General features: G+C 38.7%; 4 protein-coding genes across 4 annotated transcripts; 3 read left to right on the forward strand and 1 right to left on the reverse strand.

The window, feature by feature from the left end:
• The first annotated feature begins 288 nt into the window (after positions 1 to 288).
• On the forward strand, positions 289 to 4167 carry LOC106414712 (5'-nucleotidase domain-containing protein 4-like). The gene is made up of 16 exons (XM_013855319.3): positions 289 to 706; positions 1195 to 1289; positions 1417 to 1536; positions 1616 to 1705; positions 1802 to 1917; positions 2004 to 2103; positions 2187 to 2258; positions 2332 to 2379; positions 2463 to 2540; positions 2616 to 2841; positions 2918 to 3081; positions 3177 to 3311; positions 3393 to 3523; positions 3613 to 3675; positions 3761 to 3839; positions 3927 to 4167. The coding sequence occupies exons 1-16, from the start codon at positions 451 to 453 to the stop codon at positions 3993 to 3995; spliced, it is 1842 nt and encodes a 613-aa protein (XP_013710773.3). The 5' UTR covers positions 289 to 450; the 3' UTR covers positions 3996 to 4167.
• Positions 4168 to 4673: 506 nt separating this feature from the next.
• On the forward strand, positions 4674 to 8041 carry LOC106403169 (probable histone-arginine methyltransferase 1.4). The gene is made up of 15 exons (XM_013844013.3): positions 4674 to 4962; positions 5096 to 5158; positions 5262 to 5364; positions 5595 to 5738; positions 5875 to 5978; positions 6057 to 6155; positions 6239 to 6308; positions 6393 to 6489; positions 6567 to 6621; positions 6726 to 6809; positions 6903 to 6980; positions 7110 to 7213; positions 7305 to 7477; positions 7566 to 7705; positions 7778 to 8041. Exons 1-15 carry the CDS (start codon positions 4759 to 4761, stop codon positions 7847 to 7849), a joined length of 1590 nt encoding a protein of 529 aa, XP_013699467.1. The 5' UTR covers positions 4674 to 4758; the 3' UTR covers positions 7850 to 8041.
• A 122-nt stretch (positions 8042 to 8163) lies between these two features.
• LOC106403160 (isoleucine--tRNA ligase, chloroplastic/mitochondrial) lies at positions 8164 to 15574 on the reverse strand. The gene is made up of 22 exons (XM_013844005.3): positions 15340 to 15574; positions 14443 to 14629; positions 14211 to 14365; positions 14035 to 14136; positions 13879 to 13948; positions 13645 to 13757; positions 13427 to 13495; positions 13192 to 13299; positions 12821 to 12965; positions 12417 to 12648; positions 12041 to 12327; positions 11816 to 11952; positions 11429 to 11576; positions 11181 to 11312; positions 10961 to 11089; positions 10721 to 10848; positions 10459 to 10623; positions 10197 to 10322; positions 9631 to 9704; positions 9278 to 9527; positions 8865 to 9044; positions 8164 to 8537 (listed from the first exon to the last, which is right to left on the reverse strand). Exons 1-22 carry the CDS (start codon positions 15418 to 15420, stop codon positions 8292 to 8294), a joined length of 3264 nt encoding a protein of 1087 aa, XP_013699459.2. The 5' UTR covers positions 15421 to 15574; the 3' UTR covers positions 8164 to 8291.
• A 491-nt stretch (positions 15575 to 16065) lies between these two features.
• On the forward strand, positions 16066 to 17099 carry LOC106414702 (universal stress protein PHOS34-like). The gene has a single exon (XM_013855310.3). It carries the CDS (start codon positions 16363 to 16365, stop codon positions 16864 to 16866), a length of 504 nt encoding a protein of 167 aa, XP_013710764.2. The 5' UTR covers positions 16066 to 16362; the 3' UTR covers positions 16867 to 17099.
• The last annotated feature ends 2 nt before the right edge of the window (positions 17100 to 17101 follow it).

A 17101-nucleotide genomic window follows, 5' to 3' on the forward strand; every position in this document is an offset into this window, starting at 1 on the left:
GAGAGAGAGAGAGAGAGAGAGAGGTCTTTGTCGACAGAGTAAGGGGGGAAAGGAAAACCTTCGGGATAGGTAAGAGGGTTAGCTTAGGTTGGATTGTAATTTACATAATTCATTAAGGCTATTATAGTATTTAGCCATGTTTCTGTAATTAAAAGAAAATAAAAATAAATAATTTATTAAGATGGGACAAAATAGAAGAAAGCTTGTAGTAACTAGGGCAAATTAGAATAAAGTCCCTTTTTGTTGCGTCTATAAATGAGAAGGGAGCATCTTTCATCTTTAAGAGGCTAAAACATCACGTTGTTTCGCGCATCCAAACGTCGATGCTTTGCTGTTTTTGTCGTAGCGAAGCCTAATTTCTCAGTTAACGTTCCCCAAACTCTCATATCCCTTTACAGTAGCGAAGCCAAAAGTGAGATCAATCTCTGCGCCGATCAAGTGTTCGACAGAATGCTTCTGTGTGGAGATATGGCGACGAAGTTTGCTTCTCCTGTCTTGATGGCGAAATCATCCGAATTGAGTAAAAGAAACAAGAGGAGATCTATAAGGATGTTCAAGTGCAGAGCCGCCGGAGCTGACGGCGGACGCGCGACCGTCGGAGACGACGTGTTTTCCGTCACGACTGCTTCCAAGTACGAAGTGGACTATCTGGGTCAAAGCACCAAGGGAGATTTGAATCTCAAGCTTGACCCTCTCCACTCATTTGGTACACACTTCCTTTTTCCTTTGTGCTGCTAGTTTTAGGGAATTTTCGGACAAGGCTTCGGTGTCTGGTCGGAGAAATTAGTGTTAGGCTGTTGTTATGTTTATTGAAATGAATAAGAGTTAAAAGGTTGAACCTTTTTTTCTTGTGGGTGTCTCGTTGACTCAAAATATTACATTTTGTTGCTTTGTTACATACAAATGTAATTTCGTTATTAGAAAAATGTTAACTTTTCCTTTCTCTAGTTTTCAGAATTGAAATTTGAGTTTTTATGGAATTTTAGGACAAAGCTTTCCGTGTCTGGTTAGAGAAATTGAGTTAGGCTCTGGTTCTGTTTATTGAGATGAATAATATAGCTAAAGGTTGAACCTTTTTATGATGGACTCGTCTGTCTCGCTGTAGGAGCAGATGCAAAGTAGACTTTTCTCCTCTGTTTGTTTATATAGTATAGTGTGATGATTGAAAAATGTTGACTTTGTATACCCATGTAGGAAATGGGCAGGCTACGTTGGAGGGTCCCATTGAGGAGGTAGCGAGGACAGAGGCTCAAGCGGCTGAGAATTTGATTAGAGAACTGGGTATCCAAGTTCGTTTTCTAATCCTTTTGTAGTTGGTGTTTTGAGGGTAGCTTTGTTGGGAAGAGATGTCTCTAGACTCTCTACTGGGTTTATTTGTATCTGATGATCACTCACTTGTCTCACACTTTCTTGCAGGGTCCTTTCTCTGCTCAACACTCTCCTCGGGGTATATTTTGTAGTCGTACATTGAATCTACGGTCCATTAGTGCAATTGGATATGATATGGATTACACTCTGATGCACTACAATGTCATGGTGAGTTCTTCTTTTCTCTCATACATAAGTAGGAAAAGATACACTAATACTTGATGTGGATTTGTGGGCTTGTTCTCAGGCTTGGGAAGGAAGGGCTTATGATTACTGCATGGAAAATCTAAAGAACATGGGTTTCCCTGTTGATGGACTTTCTTTTGACCCTGAACTGGTGATTGTCTTTATTCTTTTGAAAGGTTCCACATTGTTAGTATCATCTCTAGTTTTCTTAAGTGCTAAGCACCAAATATGTCATGTCTTATTATAGGTTATCAGGGGGCTCATGATAGACAAAGAGAAAGGAAATTTAGTCAAGGCTGATAGATTTGGGTATGTGAAGAGAGCCATGCACGGTACAAAGATGTTATCAAACAAAGCTGTCAGGTATGGTTTCGCCATGTGAAAAAACTTGTCTTTGTTCTCTATTTGAAGTCAGTCTTATTCTCTTGTTGCCTTTGTATGGATGACAGTGATATCTATGGAAGGGAGTTAGTTGATCTTCGGAACCAGAGTCGATGGGAGTTTCTCAATACATTTTTTTCTGTTTCAGAGGCTCTGGCTTATGCACAGGTAACTTATATAAAATCATTCTTGCTAAAAAAACTTCCCACAAGGGTTTCTACTGAGAAATTTTAGTTTTCAAATTGTTTCAGATGGTTGATAGATTGGATGATGGATCCATCTCGGCAGATCTTGGCATTCTTGATTACAGAGGACTGTACAAGGTTCTTTACTTCCAGCACCCATCATTGAATTGAAAGCTTTGCATATTATTCACCTCTAATCAAAAATTTTCAGGCTGTTGCAAAAGCTCTCTTCAGAGCACATGTTGAAGGACAACTTAAGGTTGATAGTTTCTCCATTCTGCAATTACTTTCTTTAAAAATTGAGTTTCTCAGGTCCCTAATTAATAGCAATTATCTTCGTAGAGTGAGATAATGTCCAAGCCGGAACTATTTGTGGAGCCAGACCCTGAACTACCTTTAGCTCTTTTGGATCAAAAGGAGGTAATGTTTCTGTCTTCCTAGAAAGATGTCTAATCCTTATGGTTCATTTGTTAATGTGGTACTGTTTTCTCACAGGCTGGTAAAAAGCTCTTGCTTATCACAAACTCAGATTATCACTACACAGACAAAATGATGAAGCATTCGTTTAATAAGTTCCTTCCTAATGACATGGACTGGAGGGATCTTTTTGACATGGTGATAGTTTCTGCGAGGAAACCAGAGTTCTTCCAGATGTCACACCCTTTGTACGAGGTTGTGACTGGAGAAGGTTTAATGCGTCCATGCTTCAAGGCTGAAACAGGTAGCTTCTAATTTTTGTAAGCTGATGGTTTTTTGTGAAGAAAGCTTAATCTTTTTTTGCCTTTGATCTCCCATAGGAGGTTTGTACTCAGGAGGAAGTGCTCAGATGGTGGAGAGCTCACTCAACGTTCATGGAGATGAGATTTTGTATGTTGGTGACCACATCTACACTGATGTTAGCGTGTCCAAAGTCCATCTCAGGTGGCGAACTGCACTGATTTGCCGTGAACTGGAAGAAGAGGTTCTGAACTATGATCAATTGATGACAGAACTTGGAGTGGCTTTTTGTTCGTTAAAGTAACAGAAGGAACCGGTTTTGTCTTTGTTTCTTTGCAGTATATGGCTTTAATTGGTAGTCGTGGTCACAGAGAAGAGTTAATAGAGCTTATAAATCAAAAAGAGGTTGTTGGGGATCTCTTTAACCAGCTTCGTCTTGCTCTGCAAAGAAGAAGCAAAGGCCGTCCTGCTCAGGTTTGTTTATCTATAGTTCCTTGGTGGATACAATTTGGTTGTTTGATCAGATAAAGTATCTCTTTATCTTTTCTTTTCTAGACACTAGCTGCTACCAACTTGGCTGATCAAGAACTGACGGAGACCATGCAGAAGCTTCTCATTGTAATGCAAAGACTAGATGACAAGATTGGTCTAATGCTTGAATCAGACGGCGAGCTCTTCAACAAAAGGTCTTTTTACTTTTGAAAGGGACAAACTAATCTTAGTTAGATGACTTGTGGATCTGTCGGACTCATAGTTTTTTGGATTGTTTGACCAGATGGGGCTTCCTTTCACGTGCTGGTTTGTGGGACAAAAGCCACTTGATGAGACAAATCGAAAAGTATGGACACCTCTTCCTCTCCATTTCTGAACAACTTGTAGTGAATCTCTTACACTTACTTCCCTCACTCAAAATTTGGTTGCAGGTATGCTGACATATACACATCAAGAGTCTCCAACTTCCTCAACTACACACCCTTCATGTATTTCCGATCGCAGGAGCAGGTACAAAGCTTTAGATCTGATTGTCAGAATTGGAAGTCTTAGGCATATGTTAACTGAACTCATTTGTGTTGTTTATCTCCTCTGCAGTCACTGGCTCACGATTCTCCACTTCCTAATGCGGCTGTGGAAATTCCTGATGCGGCATTGGAAAACTAGCGGTTGTTGTGTTGTAGTCTTGTTTTTATAAAAAGAAGTGTGGATAGAAGTGTAACAGTAGACATTCTGAAGCGCAAAGACTCGTTTACGTATAAAATGTGTAATATTCATATTCTCTGAACTAAGTTGAAGCTGGCCTTGGTTGTTTGGTGTAATGCTATTCTTTTGATTTTTTGTGTTATCTTATATGATGCTACTCAGTTTCTGCTTCACAGTCTTGACATCAGAAGCAGTTTGTGCAAAAGACTATTTGTAGAGAGCATTTGGTGAATATTTGAAGCAAGGCTCTTATGATTAGTCTCTATTGATGACATGGGAACCATGATAATATATTTTTTCTTAGAATGCCACATCACAAATCCATGGTTAATTAAAATATTGTGATTATATCATCTAACTCACTTTTCAAAAACTTTGTTAAAAAAGATTACAAGTTCAATTAGATTGCAGAAGATTACTTTCTAATTTATCTTGTGATCGAAAAGATGTAGAAGTCTTTAGGCAGGCGCAAGATTAAAATGGGCCTCACTAAACAAGCCCAAAGTATACGAAAATTAACAGAGGGCTCAGCCGACATCTAAAGAAAAATAAATCTAAATCTAAAAATTACGAAATTACCAAACGGCGTCGTTTCATCCGTACCTCTTGGGCTTTGGCGGCTCTCCTCCTCCTCACTCGCTTCTTACTTCTTCTCCTTGTCGTGTTTCCTCGGAACCTAAAACCCTTTTTACACATTAGCTTAGTCTCTCTCTCAAATCAAATCATGGAGGCTCCTCCTTCGACGAATAAGCTTAAACAGCAAGAGTTCACTCTAGCCTCAGTCACTGATCTCTCCTCCTCCTCTTCCTCATCTCCTTCGCCCTCCTCTGCTGTAGCTACCTTTTCCTGCGTTAATGAAGTCACTGAACTTCGATTTCAGGAATCTGAATCGGCCCATGGCTTCACTTTCGATCTTAGTTCCACTCAGGTAGCTCTCGATTCGCTTTAAAATCATCGTTTTGAATCTAAAGTTGGAAACTTTTCTATGGAACTGTTACTTGTGCTAAGGTTTGCTGATAAGTATTTATTTTTTATTTTTTGAATCTGTTGTGTTTGTTCAGTTGTTCAAATTGGGGCCGCTTCAGTTCATCTGTGTTTCTCATAATTCGGATTCTGTAAAAGAGGTACGTGATTGGTTTTGGGAGGTGATATGTTTGGTTTCTAGTTCTGAGTGTGTTATTGATATAAAGGTGTTACCTTTGTGTCTTATATGTATTTTTTAACCAGGATGCATTCTCTCGAGGAGTTGTGATAAAGTTTAGTGATGAGAAGGAAAGTAAGGAGTTTTGTGATTCATTTGAGGAGTGGAGAAAGGATTCTGTTGGAAAAGGTGCCTCTTTGGACATGTTTATGTTTTTCATGTTGGTTCTTTCTAAAAAGAAAGGTTTATATTACATGAATAACTTTTGGTTGCTCTAAACTTCTCTTAGTGGCCGCATTTGTTTAAAATATCTTCCCTCTGTCTTTATCGTTCACCAAATCTCAGTTTATGGTTCACAATATATACATGACTGTTGCTTGTAATCTTTCTTTGATGCCTTCTCATTCTTTCGTTTGTAGGATCATCCTTGCCCAACGGAACAGTTTCAGATGGTAAAAGCAAGTTCGACAATAAGATAGAAGCTGCTTCAGCCAAAATGTATTTCCATTATTATGGACAACTTCTACATCAGCAAAACATGCTGCAGGATTATGTGAGGACTGGTATGACGTCTGGCCTTTGTGCATTGCTTCTCTTAGATTTGTTTTTGGTTTTAGGAGGAGGAGTTTCTTTAGTTTTCTTCATACAGCTATTTATCGACTCATGGTACCTCTTTTTGTGCCATGGTACTGTCTTCAGGTACTTATCATGCAGCAGTGATGGAGAATCGTTCAGATTTTGCTGGGCGTGTTGTTGTAGATGTGGGTGCTGGAAGTGGCATTTTGTCAATGTTTGCTGCACTGGTATGCAATTATTTAAAAACTTTCCGGCGCAAAAGGTTCTATAATTACTCAATATTAACTCTTTTCCCCCTAATAAAGGCTGGTGCCAAGCATGTGTACGCTGTGGAAGCGTCAGAAATGGCTGATTATGCCCGTAAGCTGATCGCTGGGAATCCATTGCTTGCTGAACGTATCACAGTAAGACCTAACTCCATTTTTGTTAGTACATTTTCCCATGTATAACCATTTTTCTGATGTCCTTCAATGTTGAACAAGTGTAGGTCATCAAGGGAAAAATTGAGGATATTGAGTTGCCTGAAAAGGCAGATGTTTTGATCTCTGAACCAATGGGTATGTCATGTGTTTCAGAGATGGATGTTTTTTTCACATGCTCTTCATGACATGAACTGTAATTAAAGTTATCTGTGAATGTAGGCACTCTGTTGGTCAATGAGAGGATGTTGGAAACATATGTTATTGCTAGGGACCGTTTTCTATCTCCAAACGGAAAAATGTTTCCGACCGTTGGAAGGTAAAGTTGAACTTTGATAGTTTTACTTGTCTGTTGGATTAAACCTCTTCTTTATAATGTTAACTTTCTCACTGTAGGATCCACATGGCACCTTTCTCCGATGAGTTGTTATTTATGGAAATGGCAAATAAGGTGCATAATGCGCATCTTATAAGGAAGATAGTCTTAACATACATAACTATTATGGGGTTTGTGATGTTAAGCTTTCAGTAATTAGGTTTTCCACCACTATGCAGGCTTTGTTTTGGCAGCAACAGAACTATTATGGAGTTGATTTGACACCTCTGTATGCATCAGCACACCAAGGTTATTTTTCCCAGGTATATCCAGTTTCATCTAGTGGATCATTGATTAGTAATTAGTTTATTTGTTTTTTCTCCTCTTACAATGACTCACACCAATTGATTTTGTAGCCCGTTGTTGATGCATTTGATCCGAGGTTATTGGTGGCTCCCCCGATGTTCCATGTGATAGATTTCACTCAAATGAAGGTATAGCTACTCTCTACATAACATTCGGTTCCACAGTGTTTCATATATGTGGAATATCTATTTGCAGTCTCCTCTGTTTGGTAAATGACATGGATCCAAACTCACTCAGCTGTTAATTTATTTTCACAGGAAGAGCAATTTTACGAGATTGATGTCCCGTTGAAGTTCACAGCGTCTGTGTGTGGCAGAGTGCATGGCCTTGCGTGCTGGTTCGACGTTCTCTTTGACGGGAGGTATCAAGTCATAACAACTTGATGTTTTATCTTGTGCTTACTTTTTGCCGTTGTACAAATTATAACCTGATCTTCTCTGTGTATCCAACAGCACGGTGCAAAGATGGTTCACGACTGCTCCGGGTGCACCGACAACCCATTGGTACCAAATAAGATGTGTGCTCTCGCAGCCTATTCATGTCATGGCAGGGCAAGAGCTCACTGGTAGACTTCATTTGGTTGCACACAGTGCTCAGAGTTACACTATAAATCTAACTCTCTCAGGTCAATTTTGCTTGCTCGCTTGCATCCCTCCTTTTGAATCATATCAGCTTCTTACTTACTTTGTTTCAATTTGCTTTTTTTTAAACAGCTAAAATGTGGGGGCCTGGTGCCAATCAGGGTGGAATCCTCCAGACATCATCGTGCAAACTCGATCTTAAGGAACCCTATTATAGAATGTCTCAGCCACAGGTATACCCTGTTGCACAAGAAACACCAGCACAACCGCAAGTAAGCGTTTGTTATTGTCTTGATTAGGCAATTAGGATACGATCAACATGTGTTTACATTTTCTCGGTGCAGGACATACAGATACAGAGCGATGACTTGGAAGAACTAGAGTTACTACAACAGAACGCTAACGCTCAGCTCTAGAATGCAAGATCCTCTGCATTGCTTCCATCCACGCCATGTCTGTATACTTTTGTGTTTGGTTAACTTGGTTTTAGCTCCGAACCCTTTAACTTCAGACAGCTAAACCTTACGTATTTATGTTGGGTCCGAGTCCATTTAAGCTAAGCATTACCACAAGATTTTTGATAATCTCTTATACACTAGTTTGATTGAGTTTTTGGTGCCTAACACACTAAAATTGAAATACACTAGTTTGATAAAATTGAAATTTATTGAAATCTACTTATCTGATAGTTATGGAACCTTTTCATTTATAGAAAAAAAGAGATATTAAGTGGGAACCAAACAAAAAATAATTCGTTTTAGAGCTTATATATTATAATTGAGTTTACTGAAACCAAAATGAAATGGAGGATGTACAAAGAATGCATTGAGCAAATGAATTGTAAAGTAAATTTTAGGCTCAGCTGATTACGGTTGCAACCGCAGGCTGAGGCGGATTAGCAATAATGACATTGAAACAGCGTCCACAGAGAGTAGGATGGTCAGAAAACGATCCGACCTGCCCCGAGTAGTTCCAGCACCTCTCACACTTGGATCCCTCGGCTCGTGACACACCAATCCACACTTTGTTTTCTCCCTCCCCATACTCTCCAGTGTGCTGCACATTACTCACCATCTCCTTCTCTACTGACGACAGTACCTCAACCTGCATACATCCACAACAGTTTAATGGCTAAACTCTCACTGAAATGTACTCACTATCTATCATTTTATGAGGTTTTCTGGGATGTATTCTCTGACATCTAATCACAAAACGTCCCTACTGCTATAAGCCTATAGATTACTCTTCCTTTCACCTCTAACTACTAGGCTTTTCTCCTCTACATTTCCAAGATCTGGGTAGAAAAAACCAGACTGGATCCCATTTTGGTACATGTATTAATTAGTTCTTCTATAACGAATCTTATGGAGTGGCTATTATGATATCAATTGAGCACAAGTTTCTAACCCCCCTAGAGATTTTGGTGCTTACCTGTGATGTTATGAATATGCGTTGCAGTGTGTCAGCTTCATTCTGAGCTTCACACATCTTTAATAACTTCGAGGCCATGCCTGCATCTGGGGTATGGAGATACACCTTCGCTTCTAAACTCGAACCGATTAATTTGCCATTACGTGCGAGCTCCAGCACTTTGTTCACCTCGGTTCTCAACTGTTACATAAACACCATAAGCCGTTTTGAGATCCTCATTACATAGCAGGCATCAAGAAACCGATGTCTATAGGAAGAAGAAGGAAACAAAGATTAAAACTAAACTGTCATCACACAGATTCTTAACTTCATCTCCACTAAGCTAAGGAGCTCTAATTCTTAACTATAACATGTGTAGCTGAGGAAAAATGCTTAAGAGTTTATCCGCTATGATATTAGGAGATTTGTTATACCTCGAGAAGCCTTTCCCAGAAGAGAATATCTTCAGCAGGAAATGAAAGCCATTGCTCGTTCAACGTAGGCCATTTAAGCTCAAAGACAAATTTTGCTTGACAGCCGTCTTCATTTCTGTACTCAAATGGGAGATTTTGCCAGACATCTTCTGCTAGGTGAGGAACTATCGGAGCGATCACTCTCAGTATAGATAAAAGATGTGTCGAAAGAACTGTTTGACAGCTTCTTCGGGTAAAACTCGAAGTTCCCCTGAGGTTACATTGAATAGCACAGAAGTATTGCAATCAAGGATTAGTAAGCAAAGGTTTACATAGGTTACAGAAAATATCAACCTAGAGAATGATAAACTTACCCAGTATACAGTCTATCTTTAGCAATATCGAAGTAGAAGTTTGACAGGTCGACAATTGTGAATCGTTGTATGATCTGAAAGAAAGAAAGGCCACTTAATAACACGGATCATCTAAACACATGAAACTAATTGGCAAAACACAACACACAACACACAAAACAAATAAAAGAGGAAGCTGTAAGATACGTTGCATCAAGAGGTTCAGTGTCGATCTGAAAATACATTAATACACCAAATTCGCCTCCACCTCAATGGATAGAGATCGAATTGGTCAAATCTGAATTATGGTTTCTTATATATATTCGAGCTTCCAATAAATAAACTAAAGTTTTCTACTGGTAATCTATCTATGTCCACCATCACAGGCAAATGAAAACATATGTGGATGAAGTTAGATCATTCAATGGGTTTTACAGTTTTTAGTTGGTGTCCCTCTCTGCGGCCTCACATTTAAGCAGATAAAAGAAAATTGGCCGAGTCATAAAATGTTACACGTTTAAAGAGACTACTTTGTAGCGCTATTGATCAGTTCAACTGTATCAGAATAAAATGGTGAGATTTAGTACCTGGAATATTTTGAAAAACTGGTAGTTCTCGTAACACTCTTTTATGTTCTTTACAACATTCTCAAGCTGGAAGAGAGCATGCTGATCAATGATGGGTAAATCCTGGTACGGAACAGCATTATCAACCTGCAAACACCCATAACTTATATTTAAAATATTGTCGCCCACGCCAAAATACAAAATATAGAAGCAACAAATCTTGGATGGTGGGGCAAGAAGAAAAAAATACTACTCTATATAAAGCTTAGAGTTAGAGACATACTCTCCAATCATGAATATTTCCCAAGAGATATCTCAACGTTCCTCTCAACTTTCTATATATATCAGACATTTGCCGAAGAATCTGTGGGCCTACAAGTACATCCCCTGTGTAATCTACGCTAGAAACCCAGAGACGCATAACATCAGCCCCATAAGCAGGTGCGTCCTGGCATAAGAAGACAAGCCCTTGTCACGAATTGGATTCTATGGATAATAAAGATGTTTTAACACAATGAGCATGGTTTTTTATTTAACTGACGAACCTTTGAATTCTTCCCTCCTTCAATGACCATAAGTGGGTCAACCACATTACCCAAAGACTTGCTCATTTTCATACCCTTCTCATCCAGTACAAAACCATGTGTGATGACGGAAGAATAGGGGGCCTTGCCTATATACAACAATACAAAATGTGAAAAGGTCAACTTACACCAAGAAAGCTATAAATTATGTATGATAATCTCAATTTATGTAGGCAATTATCATAGGGGGGCATCTATCACCTTTTGTTGCGATGCTTGTTAACAAAGAACTCTGGAACCATCCACGATGCTGATCTGTACCTTCTAGATACACATCTGCAGGGAAAGTAAGACCCTCGCGTTTCCCCAACACACCAGCCCAAGAGGAACCTAACATACATATAAGAAAAAAAAGTGATGACAAAATAGTTGTTTGGTGCTTTTTACTATTTTCTTTAATTAACATTTTTTATTACAGTACCCGAGTCAAACCAGACATCCATTGTATCAGTCCCTTTTTCATAATCAGCTGCTTTATCACGATATTTCTCAGGAAGTAGGTCTTCCACCGACATATACCACCATGCATCACTACCCTTTTGGGAAATTATAGCTGTCGGAGAAGGTTTTCACGTAAGGTCAGAAAATCAGCTACTACGCCGAAAAGGAATATAATAGAACACAGCCAGTAAGGCAGTAAACCAAGAAAGAGACAGTATAGGGACTTACATTTAACATGGTCAACTGTCTCTTCATTCATGAGAGGTTCTTTTGTCTGAACATGATAAAAGACAGGAATAGGGACACCCCATGTCCTTTGTCTCGAGATGCACCAATCAGATCGACTTGAAGTCATGGCAGTTATTCTGTTTACTGCCTGAATGCCGAAAGATACCAAATTAAACTTCAAACAATATAACATGCAGCTCTAATAAAGATAACTTAAGGAAAGACGCTATATCAAGAAGAGAGCAAGCGAAATGGTATCATCCCAACAATGAGATCCGAGACCAAGATGGACCAGATCATGTGGTTCATGTTCTGTGAGTCTCCTTTTACAGCTAATATCCACACATGGTGCATTCATATAAACTCAACATGTAGTTAACTTGGTACCTGATGTGGTATCCATTTAACATTGTTGATTGCCTCCATAGTGGCCTTGCGAAACCCTTCAACCGATGCAAACCATTGCTCGGTCGCTCTAAATATCGTAGGTTTCTTAGTTCTCCAATCATATGGGTACTTATGAGCTGCATGAAAAAGAGGAAATTAAATGATGAGACTTTGAAGAAAATGTTCTCAAATTGTTGGTCTAAAAAGCATCTGAAGCAAACTAACCATAAGATTCTTCCATGACCAGCGACATATTTTCATCCAGGTAACTGACAACAGCACTGTTCCCCTCTCCAAGGACAGAGAGTCCTCTAAACTGTCCAGCTTCTTCAGTGAAGTTTCCTCCATCATCCACAGGAGAGACAATAGGCAGCCCATACTTCAGGCCAGTTGCATAATCCTCCTGACCATGACCAGGGGCAGTGTGAACCAACCCTGTTCCTGATTCCGTAGTTATGTAATCACCTCCTATAACGACTGGACAGTCCCTCTTGTCAACTGGATGTGTGTACCTGCAACCATGATGACACACTATAAACCAAAGGGTTCAAGTTGTAGCATCATATGCGATTTCTTTTAATTTTTAAAATTGAAATGAAACCTGAAGCCTTCAAGATCTGAACCCAGGAATGTTTTAGTAATGATAAGCTTCACACCCCATTTCGCTTCTAATGCTGGCACAAGGTCCGTCGCTACAATCACGAAAAGCTTTTGTTGATTCTTCAGAACTTTCCCCATCATTTTCTTTTTGTTGCTTGTAGACGCAGATTCATCTTCTGAGGATGACTGCACTTCAACAACAGAATACTGAAGCTTTGCATTCACCGCAACAGCTGAAAGTTATACAAGAAGAAAAGGAAGAAGTGTCACTAAATGCTTATATAGCATTCAAATAAGAAAAACCACACAAATAAACTTATAGTTGCATCTAAGCGGAAACAAAGCTAGGATGCATTTCGGCAGCTGAGAGTAACATTAGGATGCATTTTTTAATAGGACACTTACCAGCATTAGCAGGAATAGTCCATGGTGTAGTTGTCCATACTGCCAAGCATATATTAGGCATAAACTCTTCTAAAAGGCTTGTTTTCACTCCGCCAACCAATTTGAAAATAGCATATATGCTTCTTGAGATATGACCCTCCGGATACTACATGTAAAGGAAGATACAGGTGGGACTTATATAAAAACAAGGTAAAGTGTGGAATCTTCTAACATTCATTCATAAAAGCGGCATGCATTAAGAAGAGGAAGAGATAAGTGCATTAAATCAAATTGTATCAAGGATATATAAAGCAACATTCTGGGTCTAATGTATTACAGATCACATAATGTCAATAGAAGGAAGAAAACGAGAATGAAAACGAGAATTTTACCTCTAATTCAGCTTCTGCAAGAGCAGTACGAGATGAAGGGCTCCAGTGAACTGGTTTCCTACCCCTATAGATGTACCCTAGCAAGGCCATCTGGCCAAACACTTCAATCTACAAATATATGATAAAAAGATATATAGACCTCGTCAGGCTTTTGAAACCTTACAGAACACTAATAATAATCATCTCCTGGAAGGTTAGTTAGTCCAGTACATAATGTGGGAGGTGAGACCATTACCTGGGCCGCTTCATATTCCGGATCAAGAGTGAGATAAGGATTGTTCCAGTCTGCCCATACTCCAAACCGCTGTAAACACCAAGTAATATGAGCTAAATGTCAACTGAATGACCAAATAAAATATCTCTCATAACTATAATGCCCTGTGCGATCTAAAATCATAATGGCTGATGCATTCAAATAAGAACTCAGGTATGGGATTAAAGCTTGATGGCCACCTTAAATGATTCCATTTGTGTTTTGACTGTTGCTTTGGCAAATTTCGCTGCCTTTGCCCTCAACTTTAGTGGTGTAAGTTCCTTTCTCACTTCCTGGTCCAAGGACTGCAGAACTGAAATGTTTGATAGTTACAGCTAAATTACTCAGGCAAGTAACAAACTGGAAGATAACAAATGCAGAATTACTTTCATATTGTAATATTCTCAAAGGTCCATAACCTAATAGTTACTTGCCTTTCAACTCAATTGGAAGGCCATGGCAATCCCACCCAGGAACATACTGAACTTTATAGTTTTGGAGCAGCTGGATGAAGAAGCAGACAATTTAATGGGAAGAAACTCCATTATCGGATGTAAGGAGAAATCTCCCAGTAAAGAAAGGTCAAATACCTTATAGCGATTAATGATATCCTTCAGTATCTTGTTAAGAGCATGACCCATATGTAGGTCACCATTGGCATAAGGAGGACCATCATGAAGAACGAAACTCCCCTGAAATTCCAACTAACGATCTCAGACACCAGTTCTGAAACAAAGTTTCCGTGATAGAATTTCGAGAAACTCACTCCATAGTTACTATCTGAAACTCTCTTGAAGACCTGGTTCTCATCCCACAACTTTTGGAGTTCAGGCTCCCTCGTCAGAGCATTCGCTCTCATACCAAAACCTGTCTTGGGCAAATCAACGGTGTGCTTGTACTTCCCATCTTCTTGCTTTTCCCCTAACCAAACGCACTAGCAAATGAGTGCCACGTTGCATAAAGTATTAAGTAAGAAGTAAAAGCAGAGAAATGCAAACCTTCAGATGCTTTCTTTGCCGCCATAACAGGCCCACGAGACCGTCGCTTTGATGAATGACCAAACTCGTTGTTTGGTTGAGTCGAAAACATGAAAGAAAACGCCTTGACGGGAGACCTTCCCTTGGCAAGAAAGGAATCCAACGGTGTGTTTCTCCTTAAATTCGAACAACTTCCACCTGACAGTACCTGAACGGGCACAAAGCACAATCTCAAAACTATATTTCACTACAGAAAAATACAAGAATTTGTCAAAATGACGGGTGAAGTGTTCTTTTCCAAGAAAGTTCTCAGTAAACCGGAGCCGTGATTAGAATAGAGAAAAAGATAACTCGCTTCCTTTTAACCCTAAAGCAGCTCTCTTGGAGATTTAAGGTTAATTGTTTAAAAATGATTTATTATTAATTCCTTGAGATTCTTTTATCAGCCAAGATACATATTAAGATCCTACAGTGATTTAGGGAAAAATCCTAAACTTAAATTAAAAATTAAAAAAAAAAAACACCAAAAAAAAGCTTAATTCTATTGTAGAAAAAGGAAAAATGACTTATCCTAATTTGGAAACCTCTTTGCAATGTCGGTCATATTTAAAACCCTAGCGTGTATCAGTTCCTTAGACAACACGTTTTCTTTAACAAAGTGGAAAATCGAATTAGTTACAAATTTGGTTATCTATGGACTATTGCTCTCCAAGTATTTATTTATATGAGATGCGCTAAGTGAACTAATTCGAATTTTAGAAGAAGCCTCTGAGAAATTTTATCGAACAACTGGTGTGCAATAAGTACTAAAAACCTCAACTACTGTCTTCTGAGAGAAAAGGCGATCACTTTCTCATTACCCAAAAACAAATGGAGATTTACAGATTCGAAGGAATCTTTATATCTTTTTTCACATACTCTGTAAGATGATGACTGCACCATTGCCATTGCAGCTGCTTCCCTGGGATTTCCCGCAAAGGATTTGAACAAGGAAGACATCTTCTATACACAATTATCTCTCTCTCTATTTTTCGCTTTCGATTTCTCAGCTCATTTTCATCTCTCGGGTGAGAAGGAAGAAGAGAAACGTCGACGACAAACTCAGAAAGTGGATAAACTGAACTTTGACACTATAACCAAACCTCAAACTCGCTTCACTTTTGGGGTTTTTTATTCCTTGATCCCTATATTTCCTGTATTTTCCACAAAAATCCATTTATCCAATAAACTATCATATATGGCCCCTTTTTACACTATAAATCAAACTCTAAGAATATAATAAAATAAAATACATTATAAATTATTATTTTGAAACATATCAAAATAATAAAAAGTATACCGAAATAGAAATACTTTTATATATCAATATTTTTTTTAATTGACAACTAAAAAGTTTTGTATTTATATATAGTTACTTATAAAAATAATTTGAGGATTTTATGGATTTTGAAACTAGATTTAGATCACTATCGCAATTTAGATAATCAGCTGTATACGATTAATAAATAAACTTGATAAAAAAAACAAGACTCAAACTCAGAATTATGTTTCTCTAACCATTTGACAATAATCATTTCTAACGATGTGGCCCTAAATTTTTAAAAATATTTGGTGGCCTGAAGCTTTGTAGAAGGGCAGCCCTGTGCGTTGTATTCGGATTGGTATGTCTCAAATATTCATGATTATGATCATAATTAATTAGTCGAGTCAAAAAGACTGAGATAATCGGAAAAACATGCATATGCCTTGCCTATTTAAAGTGTTCGTTAACAGAAAACACACTATTAAAACAAACTCTTCTTAGTTGGAACAAGAGGTCTCGCGTGAGTATAGATCCCAGCAACAACGCTCGACCACACCATACTGGCCACTTAATCATTCAAATAGACAACACCTTCCCTTAATTCATGATCATCAAAAAGACAAAAAAAAAAGATCGAAATGGCTAGTGGAAGTGAGCGTGTGGTGGTCGTAGGAGTCGATGATTCAACTCATAGCTACCACGCACTAGAGACAGCTCTCGATCTCTTCTTCACACCTTTCAAATCAAACCCACAATTCAAACTCGTCGTCCTTCACGCCAGACTCCCCGCTACCTCCGTCCTCGGCTTTGCCGGACCCGGAACGGTCGATATAATACCACTGGTGGAACAAGATTTAGACAAGACTGCAGACTTGGTTAAGAAGAAGTGTACCGATGTCTGCTCGGCTAAATCCGTTGAGATCACTTCGTTGGAGGTTGTAGAAGGAGATCCCAGGAACATAATGCTGGAAGCAGCGGAGAGACACCATGCATCTGTTCTTGTTCTTGGGAGCCATGGCTATGGAGCTGTCAAGAGGGTGTTTTTGGGGAGCGTGAGTGACTATTTAGCTCATCATGCTCATTGCTCCGTTATGATCGTCAAGAAGCCTAAGGTTAAACATGCTTCAAACGATAAACACTAATGAGAGAAAACAAGATGTCTCTTCTGTTTAATATGTTATGTAAACATTTTTATTTGTTGAATAACTTTAAAACTTGTATACTCTTCTTCCCTAACGTCAATATGGTTAATGTATCTCTTCCCTGTATTCACTAAATTAATTGGTTCTTGTTTGTTTTATTCTCTTTGATTTGCTTCGATATGATCAAAGCTCTAATGATGACTTTACCGGCAAAAAAGTTTGGTTCAAGAATGTA

This window comes from Brassica napus, chromosome A2, assembly GCF_020379485.1.
Source record: "Brassica napus cultivar Da-Ae chromosome A2, Da-Ae, whole genome shotgun sequence".
Lineage (NCBI taxonomy): Eukaryota > Viridiplantae > Streptophyta > Magnoliopsida > Brassicales > Brassicaceae > Brassica > Brassica napus.

Coding starts and splice junctions, on each gene's coding strand:
- LOC106414702 (XM_013855310.3), top strand. CDS start 16,363: ATGGCTAGTGGAAGTGAGCGTGTGGTGGTCGTAGGAGTCGATGATTCA.
- LOC106414712 (XM_013855319.3), top strand. CDS start 451: ATGCTTCTGTGTGGAGATATGGCGACGAAGTTTGCTTCTCCTGTCTTG. Junction 2,541..2,615: donor CTCTTTTGGATCAAAAGGAG/GTAATGTTTCTG, acceptor GTTTTCTCACAG/GCTGGTAAAAAGCTCTTGCT. Junction 3,082..3,176: donor GCCGTGAACTGGAAGAAGAG/GTTCTGAACTAT, acceptor GTTTCTTTGCAG/TATATGGCTTTAATTGGTAG.
- LOC106403160 (XM_013844005.3), bottom strand. CDS start 15,420: ATGTCTTCCTTGTTCAAATCCTTTGCGGGAAATCCCAGGGAAGCAGCT. Junction 10,323..10,458: donor GAAATATTCATGATTGGAGA/GTATGTCTCTAA, acceptor GGGTGTTTGCAG/GTTGATAATGCTGTTCCGTA. Junction 9,528..9,630: donor AAAGATAGACTGTATACTGG/GTAAGTTTATCA, acceptor ATGTAACCTCAG/GGGAACTTCGAGTTTTACCC.
- LOC106403169 (XM_013844013.3), top strand. CDS start 4,759: ATGGAGGCTCCTCCTTCGACGAATAAGCTTAAACAGCAAGAGTTCACT. Junction 5,159..5,261: donor ATTCGGATTCTGTAAAAGAG/GTACGTGATTGG, acceptor TTTTTTAACCAG/GATGCATTCTCTCGAGGAGT. Junction 6,810..6,902: donor ACCAAGGTTATTTTTCCCAG/GTATATCCAGTT, acceptor TTGATTTTGTAG/CCCGTTGTTGATGCATTTGA.